Source organism: Procambarus clarkii, chromosome 44, assembly GCF_040958095.1.
Source record: "Procambarus clarkii isolate CNS0578487 chromosome 44, FALCON_Pclarkii_2.0, whole genome shotgun sequence".
NCBI classification, from domain to species: Eukaryota; Metazoa; Arthropoda; class Malacostraca; order Decapoda; family Cambaridae; genus Procambarus; species Procambarus clarkii.
The window spans coordinates 9,676,604-9,695,011 of NC_091193.1; the positions used below are offsets into that span (position 1 = coordinate 9,676,604).

Below are 18,408 nucleotides of genomic sequence, written 5' to 3' on the forward strand. Positions count from 1 at the left end.
CTATACAACATGTCCCTACACTATACAACATGTCCCTACACTATACAACATGTCCCTACACTATACAACATGTCCCTACACTATACAACATGTCCCTACACTATACAAGATGTCCCTACACTATACAACATGTCCCTACACTATACAACATGTCCCTACACTATACAACATGTCCCTACACTATACATCCGGACTATTCATCCGGAAGACTATTGTCGTCCGGATGAGTAGAGCACTCAAGCGCCGAGGCAGTGAGTGTCTAGTGAGTATGGAGACGAAGATTTGAGAGAAGTGGAAGAGAAGGAGGAGAAGAAGGGAAGGAGGAGAAGGGAAGGAGGGGAAGGGAAGGAGGAGAAGGGAAGGAGGGGAAGGGAAGGAGGAGAAGGGGTAAGGAGTGCAGGGAGGGACCATTAAGGGAAGGAAGGAAGGAAAAGTAGGAGAAACTTCAGAAACTGAGGAAAATGTGAAAAAGAGACGTCGTAGTGTACAGGTAAGAGGAAGAGTAGTGAGAGATGTTGAGGGTGTGGTGTCTGTCTGTCCTCATGACCCCTGCCCTCTCCCCCGGCGCTGAGGGCTGACTCCCGCCCTCCCCCAGCGCTGAGGGCTGACCCCTGCCCTCCTCCCAGCGCTGGGAGCTGACCCCCGCCCTCCCCCCAGCGCTGAGGGCTGACCCCCACCCTTCCCCAGCGCTGAAGGCTGACCCCCACCCTTTCCCAGCGCTGAGGGCTGACTCCCGCCCTCCCCCAGCGCTGAGGGCTGACCCCCGCCCTCCTCCCAGCGCTGGGAGCAGACCCCCCGCCCTCCCCCTCAGCGCTGAGGGCTGACCCCCCGCCCTCCCCCCAGCGCTGAGGGCTGACCCCCACCCTCCCCAAGCGCTGAGAGCTGACCCCACCATCCCCAAGCGCTGAGGGCTGACCCCCGCCCTCCCCAAGCGCTGAGAGCTGACCCCACCATCCCCAACCGCTGAGGGCTGACCCCAGCGGCGCACACAACTTGGAGAGGGTCCAGACCACTGAGCACCGCTGGAGGGCCAGATACAGAGTTATGGCCCTCCAAACTGTGCCAGTGATGGTCCTGTATAAAGTATTGCTCCGGTGAAGTAATGCTAACCCCTATCACAGGCCGGAGTCTCTCTCCCGGGGGAAGAGGATCCCCTGGATTGGTACGCAATAATCCACAGTCCTAATTTTACTCAAAGGATTAGTTCTAATCTTTAAAACATATATTTATACAGGTACAAAGAATTGCGTTTGTTTTTACGTTAATTAAGAGATGAAAATTTCGAATGGGGATAATGCATTGTTAATATTCTTAGGAGAGAAGCATATAAAGGTTGTGTTGAAGGAGGAGGAGGATTAAGGTAGGGAGGTGGGGTTGGGGAGGAAATTCCAGCACCCGGACTCCTATAGTGCCTAGTCCGTGTGTGGGTCCTTGTGTGGGTCCGTGTGTGGGTCCTTGTGTGGGTCCGTGTGTGGGTCCTTGTGTGGGTCCGTGTGTGGGTCCTTGTGTGGGTCCGTGTGTGGGTCCTTGTGTGGGTCCGTGTGTGGGTCCTTGTGTGGGTCCGTGTGTGGGTCCTTGTGTGGGTCCTTGTATGGGTCCGTGTGTGGGTCCTTGTATGACCAGGAACTGGTGTAGGGTCCAGGCACCTCTCGTACATGACTAGGGGCCGGGGAAGACTCATGGGTAAGTCAGGTAGGAACGTTCTATACCTACCTCTTAATGCTGGTTCTGGTCCCTGGTACTGCTGCTGGTCCCTGGTACTGCTGCTGGTCCCTGGTACTGCTGCTGGCCCCTGGTACTGCTGCTGGTCCCTGGTACTACTGCTGGTCCCTGGTACTGCTGCTGGCCCCTGGTACTGCTGCTGGTCCCTGGTACTGCTGCTGGCCCCTGGTACTGCTGCTGGCCCCTGGTACTGCTGCTGGTCCCTGGTACTGCTACAGGTACTGGGAACTTCTGAACACATGTTGGCCACTAGTCCTGGCACTTGGGGATTGGCACTACAGTTCCACCAAGACGAACGCGATCATGAGAGGCAAAAAATAAAAGTAAAATTATTTCATCTCTATCACCGCCCCGCTCTCACTACCACAACTACCACCCACTATTCCTACCACCACTACCACCCACTGAATCTACAATTACAGCCAATTGTGTGGTTGAATCGTTATTCTTCTAGAACTATTTGTTATTATTTTTATCAAGTCAACAAAAATGAGGAGTTAAGAAACTCGAAAGGTAATGATTGCCATTTAATGAACATATATAACTACACTTAATTAAATAATCAGAATTAAGTAATAATGTTTATATTAAACGGCTTTTTATGGCTGCATTAAAGTGTTTTACTTCTCAGGTAACTTGGAGGAGACATTTTAAAGACATCTACGATAAAAGCTGGAGCAGAATAACGAAAAAATATTGAATGCTAATGTATACGGCACATTAAGTGACCTCCAGGTACAGATGCTTCGAATTTAATGCAGTTTAGCGAAAGTACTGCTTGTGATGTTGGACAAACACAAGCACTCAGAATACAGATGTTAACAACCACTACAGAGCGTGGGGGAGGGGGGTAGTGAACATGTCCTAAGCATGTGAGAGTACTCTTTAAGTTCACAACAGCAGAGGATGATGGCAATTCATGAACTTTCTCATACTAAATGGGTAGAGAATCTATTGAATTATTCTTGAGATGTAATCTGAGGCGTGAAAAGTTTTGAAATCTCTGAAAATTGGTTCTATTGAAACTTATTTAGCATAATAGTAAAAGGCAGTCTTTGCATCCTCTTTTTCAGACGTTATATCCAGACCTATAAGAGCGAATGTCTGTTTCTCCATCCAAATTCGGAGGATTGATAGCTGAGTGGACAGCGCTCGGGATTCGTAGTCCTGAGGTCCCGGGTTCGATCCTCCAATGGAGGCTGAAACAAATGTTCATATTTCTTTCACCCTAATTCTCCTGGTCACCTAGCAGTAAATAGGTACCTGGGAGTTAGACAGCTGCTACGGGCTGCTTTCTGGGGGTGTGCAACAAAAAAAAAGAGACTAGGTCGAGGACAGGGCCGTGCAGACGCTAAGCCCCGAAATCATCTCAAGATCTCAAGATAGAGGCTTGGGGGGGGTTTAGCTTCACCCATTTTTGCAGGTGGTACGGTCTGGGGTAAGGGACGACCATAGGCTGGTCAGGGCATTAAATGCATTAAGGAATATTAGCCATTATAGTCACCCCTTGGCCATTTTCAGGTGGCGTTCGTGGAGTCAAGTGAAATATGGCGTGTGATTAACGTGGAGTTGTTAATGAAAAGAAACAAGGATTAGGGTTAACATCAGTGTTCAAACTCTGTCGCCAAATGATTTTTAGGACCTGTGATAGTGGCTTTTTGCAGTTCTTGAAAAAATATAGAAATTCAATCAAGACTGGCCTTGGGACGGAGTGTACGGGCATTCTGTCTATGCTACATACTGGGCTACAAAGACATATGCTACATAGTCATATGCTACATAAACATATGCTGCATACTACAAATTACATACATATACTACAACTAGGTGGGTACATCTGATATGTGATTCAATGTTAGTATCACCTGCATGAAGAATTCGCTTGGATCATCTATCTTCAGTGTTCAGGGTTCACTGAATACTGAGGCGTTTTATGTGATATTTCAATAACTTCTTTGCTGTGACCTGTGAAAGTTCCACCTCCCTTGTGCAAAGGTTAAATCTTAAATATAGTTTTTGTTCGAGAATTTGGATACGAGATGAAGTATTTCGGGTTCCTCTCGATTTCATCAATGGCTGCCTGTCTTTGCTCCTTCTGTTTCTCCTGGATTGAATATGATGCTCGTAACTACTCCTGGTTTTCAGACTGGTTGCACAGATCCAGACTTGTCTCCACTTCGATTAGGTTGTGATCTGAGTAGCATAGATTTGTAATCATTATGTTCCTAATCATTTTACGATTTAAAAAATAAGGTCCAGAGTATGTTCTAGTGTGTTCTGCTCGCTGCTGGTTTAAGACAAATCTATCACACACATTAGTAAGAGGTCATTTGTGTGTGACTGTTCATTTAAATATCTTCCTGGGAGTCTCTTTCATCTATGTGTATTTGCCGCTTTTATCCATTACAGTTGCTGTAATGACTGGCCATTATCTCTGGTCCCCATTATCCAATACAGAGTGTAGTATTGATAGATCAAGGGAATCAAATAAAGTACAAAGTTTGAAAATGTCGATATTATACAACTGGTATTCACCTAATTTTATTCACTTATTTGTGCTTGTGGGGGTTGAGTTTCAGCTCTTTGGTCCGCTTCTTAACCGTCAATCAACAGGTGTAGAAGTATCTGAGCCTATTGAGCTCTATTTCAACACTTGAAACTGTGTATGGAGTCAGCCTCCACCACATCACTTCCTAGTACAATCTAGTTGTTAACTATCCTGACACTGAAAAAGTTCTTTCTAATGTCTCAGAAGGGGACACTCGGTTTCCACCTGCATTTCCTTGTGCGAGTATCACCCGTGTTAAATAATCTGTCTTTATCTACCCTATCAATTTCTCTGAGGATTTTGTATGTGATAATAATATCTCTTCTAACTCTTCTGTCCTCCAGCGACGTGAAGTTAAATTCCAGTAATCTTTCTTCATAGCTCGTGCCCTTCAGCTCGGGTACTAGATAGGGGCTCCACGCTGGAGCTGCATGCTCCAGGATTTACGTATATGTGTATACATATATGTAAATACGTGCTATCAGGAAGAAAAAATGGAACATGCAAATATAATCAACACAAAAAATATAGACATCCCAATTATAAGAATATGTTGCTCTGATAGATTCAAATTCGTCTACCCAAAACTGTGTAAACAATTTACTATACAAGAGAGGATGCTTTCAGAGAGAAAAACTGCCCAGCATTTTATATCCAAGGAACCAGACGTCATTATGAATACAGCAACAACCATACGTACCAGGGAGATTACCTTGTATCCATTTTCCCTACAAGCGACCATCATCACTGTAGCCATCTTCACTGTACACTGTCCTCATCACTGTTCGTTGTTAACCTGTTCTCAACTGGAGCAGTGTATGACAACTCAATTGACATAGGTGTCGACAGCACTTGTATACTGGATGATTATAAGTGATGATAGAGTCTGATATTTTGGTATCGGGGTGGGGTGTGGTGGGGCGGAGGTGGGGAAGGGGGAGAGATGGGGGGGGTGTAGAAGGGATTGGGGTCCGTCCCCAAAACCCATCAGTCACCCTGCAGCGTCTGTAGACCCCAAGCACCTGGGGCCAGATTCACGAAGCAGTTACGCAAGTACTTACGAACGTGTACATCTTTCCTTGATCTTTGACGGCTTTGGTTACATTTATTAAACAGTTTATAAGCATGAAAACTTGCCAATCAACTGTTGTTATTGTTATAAACAGCCTCCTGGTGCTTCGGAGCTCATTAACTGTTTAATAATTGTAAACAAAGCCGCCAAAGATTGAGAAAAGATGTACAGGTTCGTAAGTGCTTGCGTAACTTCCTCGTGAATCTATCCCCTGGCCGCCAGCCTTGAACAGAGGGAGAAAGAGACAAGTGACGTTAAATATATAGATGTCAGGCCATTGTAGTATTACAGAAAACCTCTTAATTGTGGCATAATATAATAAAGTTACCACGTTGACTCCCCGCTCTTGTCACAACGTTAATGGGGACGCACCGAGAGTTAACTCAATTATCAGTCTAACGTTCAAGAACATAACCAGATTTACTCACTGAAAGCTGTTTGAGGGATGGTCTGTTACCGTCGGTTACACTGTTTTAATTAGTCATACATGACCTCTGTAACCGCACATCTAATGTTGTCCATTCTTATGCTGATGATTCCACTTTGAATTCATCCTCTCACGCTAGTTAGAGTCCTTCACATGCAAGACCCACTCAGTCTCAATCTTTGCAGTCAGATTCCCTTATGTCTGATTTCCATCTTGGCCTCTCCTTAGATCTTTCTAAACAAAACAAAAATTATTTACTTCCAATAAAAGAGAGCTTTTTTTTGGAAGCAATCTTATTTTAGTAGTTTTTATTGTAGTAACCTTTGAGGGAGCCGGTCGGCCGAGCGGACAGCACGCTGGACTTGTGATCCTGTGGTCCCGGGTTCGATCCCGGGCGCCGGCGAAAAACAATGGGCAGAGTTTCTTTCACCCTATGCTCTTGTTACCTAGCAGTAAAATAGGTACCTGGGTGTTAGTCAGCTGTCACGGGCTGCTTCCTGGGGGTGGAGGCCTGGTCGAGGACCGGGCCGCGGGGACACTAAAGCCCCGAAAGCATCTCAAGATAACCTCAAGATAACCTCCATGGTAACTGGGGCACTGTCTGCCATCTCCCATCCTGGTTACTGGAACACTGATCTAGCAACCAGAGCGTTTGCTAGAACAGGAGCCATAGTTAATGTGCTGGGATGTGAAATATCGATACAGACGTAACTCTTTCAGTCCTGTCAGCACTTCCCTAAAGATAAATATGCACAACGTATCGTATCAGACACCTGCTCTAGATGTTTATTCACAAAGATTATACCATAATCAAGTTGTACACTGAACATGTGATATGAAACTTGGACTATATATTTTCATATGAAACTTGGACTCTCTCTCTCTCTCTAATAAGTACTTAACACTGTGAGAAGTACTCACAGTAATCCTCACAGAAGTACTCACAGTACTAAGTACTAATAAGTACTTAGTACTGTGAGAAGTACTCCGTATTTATCACAGTAACTAAGTTATGTTGCATGTAGATCAGTACATACGGTGGTTTATGTCACATATCTGGCGTCGCGACTCCAGCTGGGACCTTCTTCCCTACGCCTTACTCTGCCCGCCATGTTTCGTGTAGTCACTGATAACACTTACCCCCAGAATACAAAGATGTCCAGCCCTGACACTAACCAACGCTGTCACACCACCGCATTACGCCCTGCAACACATGCAACACTCCCCACCACCACCACCACCACCACCAGGAAGCCTCATGCAACACTCCCCACCACCACCACCACCACCAGGAAGCCTCATGCAACACATGCAACACTCTCCACGACCACCACCACCAGGAAGCCTCATGCAACACGTGCAACACTCCCCACCACCACCACCACCACCAGGAAGCCTCATGCAACACATGCAACACTCCCCACGACCACCACCACCAGGAAGCCTCATGCAACACATGCAACACTCCCCACCACCACCACCAGGAAGCCTCATGCAACACATGCAACACTCCCCACCACCACTAATGGCAGAGAGTCTCATTATAGAGGCAGTGTGGGTCGTCTGCCAGCGGAGCCATTATGAATCAGCAGCCAGCTAATGTGTTGACAGGTATACGACCCCAACATCCGCACCATCCCACACGACTCTCACTAACTGAACCATCCTCTTCATCCCTCATAATAACCTCAAACACTTAATCCTCAACAGCTTTACAAAGTGGGACCCACTTTGCTCTCTCCTAGGTAAAGGTGTTGGAGTACTCACCTATTTGTGTCTACAGGATGGCGCATTGACTCTTGGATCCCGCCTTTCAAGCATCGGTTGTTTACAGCAATGACTCCGGTCCAATTTCCCTATCCTACCTAGTTTTAAAATTATGAATAGTATTTGCTTCCACAACCTAATCCTTAAGTGCATTCCATTTTCCCACTACTCTCACGCTAAAAGAAAACTTCCTAACATCTCTGTGACTCATCGGAGTTTCCAGTTTCCACCCATGTCCCCTCGTTCTGTTACTATTCCGTGAGAACATTTCGTCTCTGTCCACTCTGTCAATCCCCCTGAGTATTTTATACGTTCCTATCATGTCCCCCTCTTCCATCTTTTTTCTAGTGTCGTAAGGTACAGTTCCTTCAAACAACTCCTCATACTCCATCCCTCGTAACTTTGGGACGAGTCTCGTTGCAAACCTCTGAACCTTTTCCTGTTTCCTTATTTGCTTCTTCAGATGGGGGACTCCATGATGAGGCGGCATACTCTAAGACTGGCCTCACGTAGGCAGTGTAAAGCGCCCTAAATGCGTCCTTACTTAGGTTTCTGAATGACGTTCTAACTTTTGCCAGTGTAGAGTACGCTGCTGTCGTTATCCTATTTATATACTGGAGTGAACGATATGGAAGAAAATGTAGAATAGAACCAGTGAAGAGCAGAGGTGCCATAGGCACAATTAGAGAACACTGTATAAACATCAGAGGTCCGCGGTTGTTCAACGTCCTCCCAGCAAGCATAAGAAATATTGCCGGAACAACCGTGGACATTTTCAAGAGGAAACTAGATTTATTCCTCCAAGGAGTGCCGGACCAACCGGGCTGTGGTGGGTATGTGGGCCTGCGGGCCGCTCCAAGCAACAGCCTAGTGGACCAAACTCTCACAAGTCAAGCCTGGCCTCGGGCCGGGCTTGGGGAGTAGAAGAACTCCCAGAACCCCATCAACCAGGTAACCAGGTATATGTGCTTTAGGAGATAGATTATGTGTTACGTCCACGCCTCTTACTCGCATCGTCACAGGTAGGCAGTTCCCCTTCATTGTGTACTGATTCTCTGCCATTTCTCTGACCATCTCTGCAACCTGTTCAGGTCATCTTGGAGGATCCTGCAATCCTCATCTGTCACAACTCTTCTCATCAACTTTGCGTCATCCGCGAACATTGACATGTAGGACTCTACTCCTGTAAACATGTCGTTAACATATATTAGAAATAGAATTGGTCCCAGCACCGATCCTTGAGGTACTCCACTCGTTACTGTTCGCCAGTCCGACTTCTCGCCCCCTACCGTAACTCTCTGGCTCCTTCCTGTTAGGTAGTTCCTTATCCATGCTAGGGCCTTTCCGCCCACCCCCGCTTGCCTCTCGAGTTTGAACAGCAGTCTCATGTGCGGTACGTTATCAAAGGCTTTTTGGCAGTCCAGAAATATGCAGTCTGCCCAACCTTCTCTGTCCTGTTTTATCCTCGTTATTTTATCATAGAATTCCAAAAGGTTTGTTAGGCAAGATTTCCCTGTCCAGAACTCATGTTGATGTTTGTTCACAACCCTAACGTTCTCCAGGTATGCAACCAGTCGTAGCCTAATTATTCTTTCAAGTACTTTACAGGGGATGCTTGTCAGTGATACTGGTCTATAGTTAAGTGCCTCCTCCCTATCACCTTTCTTGAAGATCGGTACGACATTTGCCTTCTTCCAGCAACTGGGCAATTCTCCTGACATACGTGACTCATTAAAGATCATTGCCAGAGGCACGCTGAGGGCCTGCGCTGCTTCTTTTAGTATCCACGGGGATACCTTGTCTGGTCCAACCGCTTTAGTTGCATCCAGTGTTGTCAACTGTTTCATTACTTCCTCTGCTGTCACCTCTATATCTGATAGTCATTCATCTAGGGGTAATCTCTTCTAACAATGGGAGCTGCTCAGGCTCGGTTGTGAACACTCTATGGAAACTGGCATTTAGTGCCTCGCAGATTTCCTTGTCACTTTCTGTATATGCCCCCTCTGTTTTCCTTAGTCTTGTCACCTGGTCGTTCATCGACATTTTCCTTCTTATATGGCTGTGTAGTAATTTAGGTTGCTTTTTCGCTTTGATCGCAATATCATTCTCATAGTTCCTTTTCAATGTAATCGTTCCTAGCTCTGTTACATCTGATCCTGTTGTCCTCTGTCTTTTGTCTTCTGTACTTCCTCCACTCCCGCCTGCTGGCCAGTTTTGCTTCCTGACACTGTCTATTAAACCATGGGTTATTATATTCCCTCTTATTTTTCCCTTTACTGTTGGTATATATCTCTCTTCGGCCTCCTGGCATTTCCGTATGACCAAGTCCATCATATCTTGGACTGTATTCCCTCTAATTTCTTCCTCCCACTGCACTTCTCCCAGATAATCCCTTATCGTCCTGTAATCCCCTTTCCTGTAGTCAACTCTCCTTTCCCAAACCTCTTGCCCATGGTCACAAGTTTGAATTCCATCATGTAGTCAAAAACTAAGACACAATGGTCACAAACACAATGTGTGTGTGTGTGTGTGTGTGTGTGTGTGTGTGTGTGTGTGTGTGTGTGTGTGTGTGTGTGTGTATGCTCACCTATTTGTGCTTGCAGGGGTTGAGCTTTGTCTCTTTGGTCCCGCCTCTCAACTGTCAATCAACAGGTGTACAGATTCCCGAGCCTACTGGGCTCTATCATATCTACCTTTGAAACTGTGTATGGAGTCAGCCTCCACCACATCATTTCCTAGTGCATTCCACTTGTTAACTACCCTGACACTGAAAAAAATTCTTTCTAACGTCTCTGTGGCTCATCTGGGTACTAAGTTTCCACCTGTGTCCCCTTGTTCGTGTTCCACCCGTGCTGAAGAGTTTGTCTTTGTCCACCCTGTCAATTCCCCTGAGAACACACTAGACTACTAACGCACCTGTAATAATAATTCTGTATTATTATATTATATAATTAAATAATACTATATTACATATAAATAATATGTAATGTAATGTATAATAATTATACATTATAATAATATTCCTGAATTAATTCAAGAAGCACATCAGTAAGCTGGGAAAGGTGCAAAGGCATGCTACAAAAATGGCTTCCGGAACTGAATAACAAGAGTTGCGAGGAGAAGCTAAAGGCGTTAAACATGCCAAAGCTAGAAGATAGAAGAAATAGATGTGATACGATCACCACTTACAAAATAGTAACAGGAATTGACCAAATTGACAAAGAGGAATTTCTGAAACCAGCAACTTCAAGAACACAACGCGAAAAACATACAGTAGAAAGTTTTCTTTTGCAAACAGAGCGGTAGACGGTTGGAATAAGTGAAGTGAGAAAGTGGTGGAGGTTCTACAGTAGTTTCAGAGCCATATATGACAAAGAGCTCTGGGAAGACAGGACACCACGAGCGTAGCACGTAGTGTCATAGGCTACGTGATTACCCACATGTAGTTACCAACCTGTAACTACACAGCTAATAGCCTTTCCATTGGAGACTTTCAGCGCCGTGGAGAGGGGGGGGGGTGGACCTGCTGCCTGGGTAACAGCTTCTCCCTCGAATCAACCTACCCTGGCTTTGCGCCCTGGTGAGGCCACTCCAGACCGATAACCAGAGCTCAACTCCATAGTCTCCTGAGACTGATGGATGCCTACTACTACTACACCAGACCACTAACACACTCACACAGATTAGATCTATATCGCATACTCAAACACACACACACACACACTAGTGTAACATCTACATACGCAAGAGGTTAATTGCGGGGCTTAAAAAAAATATTAAGCTGAATTTGGTGATCAGGTCCTGTTGTAGTTGAGGACGCCGGTGATGACGGTGACCGTGATGGCGTCCCCGGGCAGGAGGACGTCCTTCACCAGGTAGTGGTCGTCCAACACGTGGCCGTTCATGAGGAGGTAAAGGTTCTCAGTGTAAACCTCCTCCCAGAAGTACTGGGTGAGGTGGTCCTTCAGCTCCCACACGGTGAGGGAGTCCCTCACCAGCACCTCCTGCAGGCGCCCCTCCGGCAGTATCTCCAAGTGCAGTCTCCTGTATCGCGCCATTTTGTCCTACGCCAAGATTGTTGATACTTTTAATTTATTATTTTTAGAGTTTGTAATTAAAGTTTGACAAGAAATTCACAAAGTTAGATGAAAATCTGGTGAATGAATCCAGGAAAATGAAGACTGGTGAATAAAGCCAGGTGAATGAAGTCTGGTGAATGAAACCAGATGAATGAAGTCTGATGAATGCTTTGCTGACCTGTCCCCCCAGCCGGAGCGTGGGCCGGACAGCACCAGACTTGTCCCTGAGGCGATTTGGGTGACTTGAGGAACGACTTCTATGCAAAGTAGGAAAGAACTTTGCTTCCCTAAACACCCATCTAACATGGAACCTAAAAAGGGTAGGCCTATCAGCCGTAAAAGAGGCATACACAGGGAGCCATTAGAAGACCTCACGTGATCCCAGTCCTGGCAGGAGCACTGTACTCTCTCCAGCATCGGCGATGTTCTCCCGGATATGGTGTAGAGGACTGTATGTGGAGTGTAAGCTGGCGTATGTGTAGTGCATGCTGGCGTATGTGGAGTAGGGTACCGAGCTAGCAGTACGGTGTCGGTACAGAGCATCCACTGTTCGGAACTTCACTAGCATAAAACGCCTCTAGCATGGAACATCCCAGCAGGAAGCACCCCCAGCATGGAACATCCCAGCAGGAAGCACCCCCCAGCATGGAACATCCCAGCTGGAAGCACCCCCAGCATGGAACATCCCAGCAGGAAGCACCCACAGCATGGAACATCCCAGCAGGAAGCACCCCCAGCATGGAACATCCCAGCAGGAAGCACCCCCCAGCATGGAACATCCCAGCAGGAAGCACCCCCAGCATGGAACATCCCAGCAGGAAGCACCCCCAGCATGGAACATCCCAGCAGGAAGCACCCCCAGCATGGAACATCCCAGCAGGAAGCACCCCCAGCATGGAACATCCCAGCAGGAAGCACCCCCCAGCATGGAACATCCCAGCAGGAAGCACCCCCCAGCATTTGCCAGTAAGCTGGGAAAGGTGCAAAGGCATGCTACAAAATAGCTTCGGGAACTGAAAAAGAAGAGTTACGAGGAGAGGCCAAACGCGTTAAACATACCAAAGCTAGAAGATAGAAGAACACGATGTGATACGATCACCACATACAAAATAGTAACAGGAATTGACCAAATTGACAAAGAGGAATTCCTGAAACCAGGAACTTCAGGAAAAAGAGGACGCAGATTCAAGCTTTGGAAACAATGGTGCCGAAAAAATTAAAATAGAAAGTTTTCTTTTGCAAACAGAGCGGTAGACGGTTAGAACAAGTTAAGAGAAAGTGGTGGAGGCCCAACAGTAGATTTAGAGCCTTATATGACAAAGAGCTCTGGGAAGACGGGACACCACGAGTGTAGCCTATGGTGTCACAGGCTACGTAATTACCCAGTTACCCTCCTGTAACTACACTTAGCTAATTACATCATACCACTAACATACACACAAACACACATTAGGCCTATATCGCATACTCTCACACACACACACACACACACACACACACACACACACACACACACACACACACACACACACATGGAGATATGATGGATCTAGTCATACGGAAATGCCAGGAGGCCGAAGAGAGATTTATACCAAAAGTAAAGGAAAAACGTAAGAGGGAATATAATAAGCCATGGTTTAATAGACAGTGTCAGGCAGCAAAAATAGCCAGCAGGAGGGAGTGGAGGAAGTACAGAAGACAAAGGACAGAGGACAAAAGAATCAGATGCAACAGAGCTAGGAACGATTAAATTAACATACGAAGAACATCGGAAAGAAACTATGAGAACGATATTGCGATCAAAGCGAAAAAGCAACCTAAATTACTACACAGCCATATAAGAAGGAAAATGTCGGTGAACGACCAAGTGACAAGACTAAAGAAAACAGGGGGCATATACAGAAAGTGACAAGGAAATCTGCGAGGCACTGAATGCCAGTTTCCATAGAGTGTTCACAACCGAGCCTGAGCAGCTCCCAGTGTTAGATGAGATTGCTCTAGATGAAAGACTATCAGATATAGAGGTGACAGCAGAGGAGGTAATGAAACAGTTGACAACACTGGATGCAACTAAAGCGGTTGGACCAGACAAAGTATCACCGTGCATACTAAAAAAGGCAGCGCAGCCCCTCAGCGTTCCTCTGGCAAGGATCTTTAATGAATCACTTATGTCGGGAGAATTGCCCTATTGCTGGAAGAGGGCAAATGTTGTACCGATTTTTAAGAAAGGCGATAGGGAGGAGGCACTTAATTATAGACCTGTATCACTGACAAGCATCCCCTGTAAAATACTTGAGAAAATAATTAGGCTACGACTGGTTGCACACCTGGAGAACGTTAGGTTTGTGAACAAACATCAACATGGGTTTTGGAAAGACAAAAACGAAATGTTCACTCGGAATAATAACAGAACGAGGGGACATGGATGGAAGCTGGAAACTCAGATGAGTCACAGAAATGTTAGGAAGCTTTCTTTTAGCGTGAGTGTAGTGGAAAAATGGAATGCACTTATGGAGCAGGTTGTGGAAGCAAATTCTATTCATAATGTCAAAACTAGGTACCTTACCTTGGAGTTACCTTGGAGTTGTTCCGGGGCTTAGCGTCCCTGCGGCCCAGTCATCGACCAGGCCTCCTTATGGCCTCCAGGTATGATAGGGAAATAGGACCAGTACACACACACACACACACAAATAGTACACACACACTAGTGTAACATCTATACACGCAAGAGGTTAATTGCGGGGGCTAAAAAAAAAGATTCAGCTGAATTTGGTAGTGGGTGATCAGGTCCTGTTGTAGTTGAGGACGCCGGTGATGACGGTGACCGCGATGGCGTCCCCGGGCAGCAGGACGTCCCTCACCAGGTAGTGGTCGTCCAACACCTGGCCGTTCATAAGGAGGTAAAGGTCCTCAGGGTAGACCTCCTCCCAGAAGTACTGGGTGAGGAGGTCCTACAGCTCCCACACGGTGAGGGAGTCCCTCACCAGCACCTCCTGCAAGCGACCCTCCGGCAGTATCTCCAAGTGCAGTCTCCTGTAACGCGCCATTTTCTCCTCCAAGCTTGGTGAATTATTTTTAGTGTTTGTAATTAAAGTTTGACAAGAAATTCACAAATCAGATGAAAATCTGGCGAATGAAGCCAGCTGAGTGAAGTCTGGTGGATATGGCCAGGTGAATGAAGTCTGATGAATGAAGCCAGGTGAATGTTGTCTGATGAATGCTTTGCTGGCCTGTCCCCCCAGCCGGAGCGTGGGCCGGACAGCACCAGACTTGTCCCTGAGGCGATTTGGGTGACTTGAGGAACGACTTCTATGCAAAGTAGGAAAGAACTTTGCTTCCCTAAACACCCATCTAACATGGAACCTAAAAAGGGTAGGCCTATCAGCCGTAAAAGAGGCATACACAGGGAGCCATTAGAAGACCTCACGTGATCCCAGTCCTGGCAGGAGCACTGTACTCTCTCCAGCATCGGCGATGTTCTCCCGGATATGGTGTAGAGGACTGTATGTGGAGTGTAAGCTGGCGTATGTGGAGTGCATGCTGGCGTATGTGGAGTAGGGTGCACAGCAGCGTATGTGTGGAGTACAGGGGAGTATGTGCGTGTACCGAGCTAACAGTACGGAGCATCCACTGTACGGAACTTCACCAGCATAGAACGCCTCTAGCAATGGACATCACAACAGGAAGCACCCGCAGCATCGAACATCCCAGCAGGATGCCCCCCCCCCAGCATGGAACATCACCAACACGGAACATTTCAAGAAGGAAACATGTCTACCATTAGATTACCCACTGCATGGAACACTTCAGCATGAAACACCCCAACATGGAACACCCCAGCATATAGAACACCCCGGTATATAGAACGCCCCGGCAAATAAAACACCCCGGCATATAGAACACCCCAACATGGAACACCTCGGCATATAGAACACCCCGGCATATAGAACACCCCGGCATATAGAACACCCCGGCATATAGAACACCCCAGCATATGGAACACCCCTGCATATAGAACACCCCAACATGGAACACCCCGGCATATAGAACACCCCGGCATATAGAACACCCCGGCATATAGAACACCCCAGCATATGGAACACCCCGGCATATAGAACACCCCCAACATGGAACACCCCGGCATATAGAACACCCCGGCATATAGAACACCCCGACATATAGAACACCCCGGCATATAGAACACCCCAGCATATGGAACACCCCGGCATATAGAACACACACCCCCCAGACTGAAACGCCACAAAATAAAACACTCCACCATAGAACACCACAACCCGGCCCCCTCTCCACTGCCCATCTGGCATCAAATAACCACATATAAAGGAGTGACTAAAGGGCCCCCATATCACACAGGTATCTTGTAATCAATTAGTGATGCAGAACAGGGGGCCACTATGCAAAATTCAAGCCGCGTCCTCTCCACCTGATAAGGGCAATAATTATATCATGCAGGGGGTTTATAATGCTGCAATTGATGCTGACTGCTTAATTTGATTTGTACTTTAAAGCAAGGGAACTGATGTTAGCTATTACGGCTAAGTGACCAGCAGACGTACAGGTTAAGAATGCAATTTCAAGATTGAGTTTAGAAATGCCGTATAAACACATTCAGCGGTCATTATAGAAACAATGAGGTGTAAATCAGTGATGAGTATGATAACTCTCCATCAGTATGTTTCTTGGAGTCTTCTTTTGGTAATTACTAAACTCATCAGTATATTTATTATACTGAGAAGAAAATGATCGTATTGCAATGAAGTCTGAATATGAAGAGTGCGGCAAGAGTTCGTCGCAGTTAAGAACGATGCAAGTGGCAACATTTCAGGAGTCAGTATAGGGCGGGTCATGTAATATGTTACAGTCAGCTGAAGTACAAACACTGTTGTTAATAACATTGTGGGCAAGCTTTTTGAGAATGAGGCTCTCGTTGACCCTCCTACACACGGCGTGAGAGAGAGAGAGAGAGAGAGAGAGAGAGAGAGAGAGAGAGAGAGAGAGAGAGAGAGAGAGAGAGAGAGAGAGAGAGAGAGAGAGAGAGAGAGAGAAAGAGAGAAAGAGAGAGAGAGAGACTGACTGGAGCACTGACCGACCCTTTCACACAGGTTCCATGGGAGCACACAAGCTGTGGTATCACAGAGTCAGGTCTAATCATTCTATGTTTCAGTGGTGGTGGGTGTGTGGACTTTGACTGACAGTGGTGGGTGTGTGGGCCTTGACTGACAGTGGTGGTGGGTGTGTAGGCTTTGGACGTCAACGGTATTAGGCGTCGAATAATTTGGTCGTAGAAATCGTTGGGCACGCATCGTTGATGTTATTAAGTGTGGGCATCAGTGGGGGTGGGCATCAGTGGGGGTGGGCATCAGTGGGCCGTGGGCGGCGCTGTTCGAAGTGGTGTGTGGTGTCGGCGAGGCGAAGTCAAGACTGGGCCAATAGGTAGTCACGGATCCTAGGCGTCGTTGAGTACGAATCCGTGGTATTGGTGGGCGTGAGCTGTGGGCGTGAGGAGTGGGCGTCGGTGGGCGTGAGGTGTGGGCGTCGGTGGGCAGGAGTATCACTCGTGGGCGTGGGTGGGTGCAGGCTAATAGTGAGGCACCTGCCTGGCAGACAGGTGACTATAGCTTCTCCTTCGGCGTGCGTTCACGACAGACGCAGAGAGCCGTGTGTGTGTGTGTGTGTGTGTGTGTGTGTGTGTGTGTGTGTGTGTGTGTGTGTGTGTGTGTGTGTGTGTGTGTGTGTGTGTGTGTGTGATCTAGCTCCTGGCCCCCACCACGCGCCCATCTCCTTCCTCTAATCACTTCTATAGGCTGAATTATCGTCCAACATTTTGTTCCTCACAGAAATTTGAGCCTATATGATAGGCACATTAGCAGAGGCACGGCCATGTGGAGGAAAGTACAGTGCTACACAAGTGGCTCTCGTGCGGCCCTCCCCAACACCCGCAACACAGCCCTCCCCAACACCCGCAACACAGCCCTCCCCAACACCCGCAACACAGCCCTCCCCAACACCCGCAACACAGCCCTCCCCAACACCCGCAACACAGCCCTCCCCAACACCCGCAGCACAGCCCTCCCCAACACCCGCAACACAGCCCTCCCCAACACCCGCAACACAGCCCTCCCCAACACCCGCAACACAGCCCTCCCCAACACCCGCAACACAGCCCTCCCCAACACCCGCAACACAGCCCTCCCCAACACCCGCAACACAGCCCTCCCCAACACCCGCAGCACAGCCCTCCCCAACACCCGCAACACAGCCCTCCCCAACACCCGCAACTCAGCCCTCTCCAACACCCGCAACTCAGCCCTCCCCAACACCCGCAGCACAGCCCTCCCCAACACCCGCAACACAGCCCTCCCCAACACCCGCAGCAAAATAAGAGCCTGGCTGTCGGATATCCATCAAGGAGAGGCAAAAACCACTTTAATGGAGGCAGGAACATGATTAATTGCTCCTCCTGAGCTGATCCTTCCCCGGAAGTGGGCGCCTTAATTATCTTATCGGCTTCCCTGGCCTCATCGTCAGCCTCTCCCCTCCCCCCTCCCCACCCTATCCCTCCTACACCCTATCCCACCCTCTCCCTATCCCAGCAGAACTCCATTACAGCAGATTGGTGAAGGAAAGGACCTTGGAGTCAAAATCCAAGTCATTCCTTACCCATCTGATACTCTTTCCCCACACAATCCCTCTTACACCCTTTCCCACCTGCGTCCTGTCCTAGCCTATCCCAGTATGGAATACACCCATTCCTTACCTCTATCTTACACTT

The 18,408-nt window shown here is 47.5% G+C and overlaps 1 protein-coding gene across 1 annotated transcript; it reads left to right on the forward strand.

The window, feature by feature from the left end:
• The first annotated feature begins 17,516 nt into the window (after positions 1–17,516).
• LOC138350117 (small proline-rich protein 3-like) lies at positions 17,517–18,083 on the forward strand. The gene has a single exon (XM_069300415.1). The coding sequence runs from the start codon at positions 17,517–17,519 to the stop codon at positions 18,081–18,083; it is 567 nt and encodes a 188-aa protein (XP_069156516.1).
• Positions 18,084–18,408: the final 325 nt, after the last annotated feature.

Excerpts from the sequence above, each read along its gene's own strand:
- LOC138350117 (XM_069300415.1), top strand. The coding sequence starts at position 17,517 with ATGTGGAGGAAAGTACAGTGCTACACAAGTGGCTCTCGTGCGGCCCTC.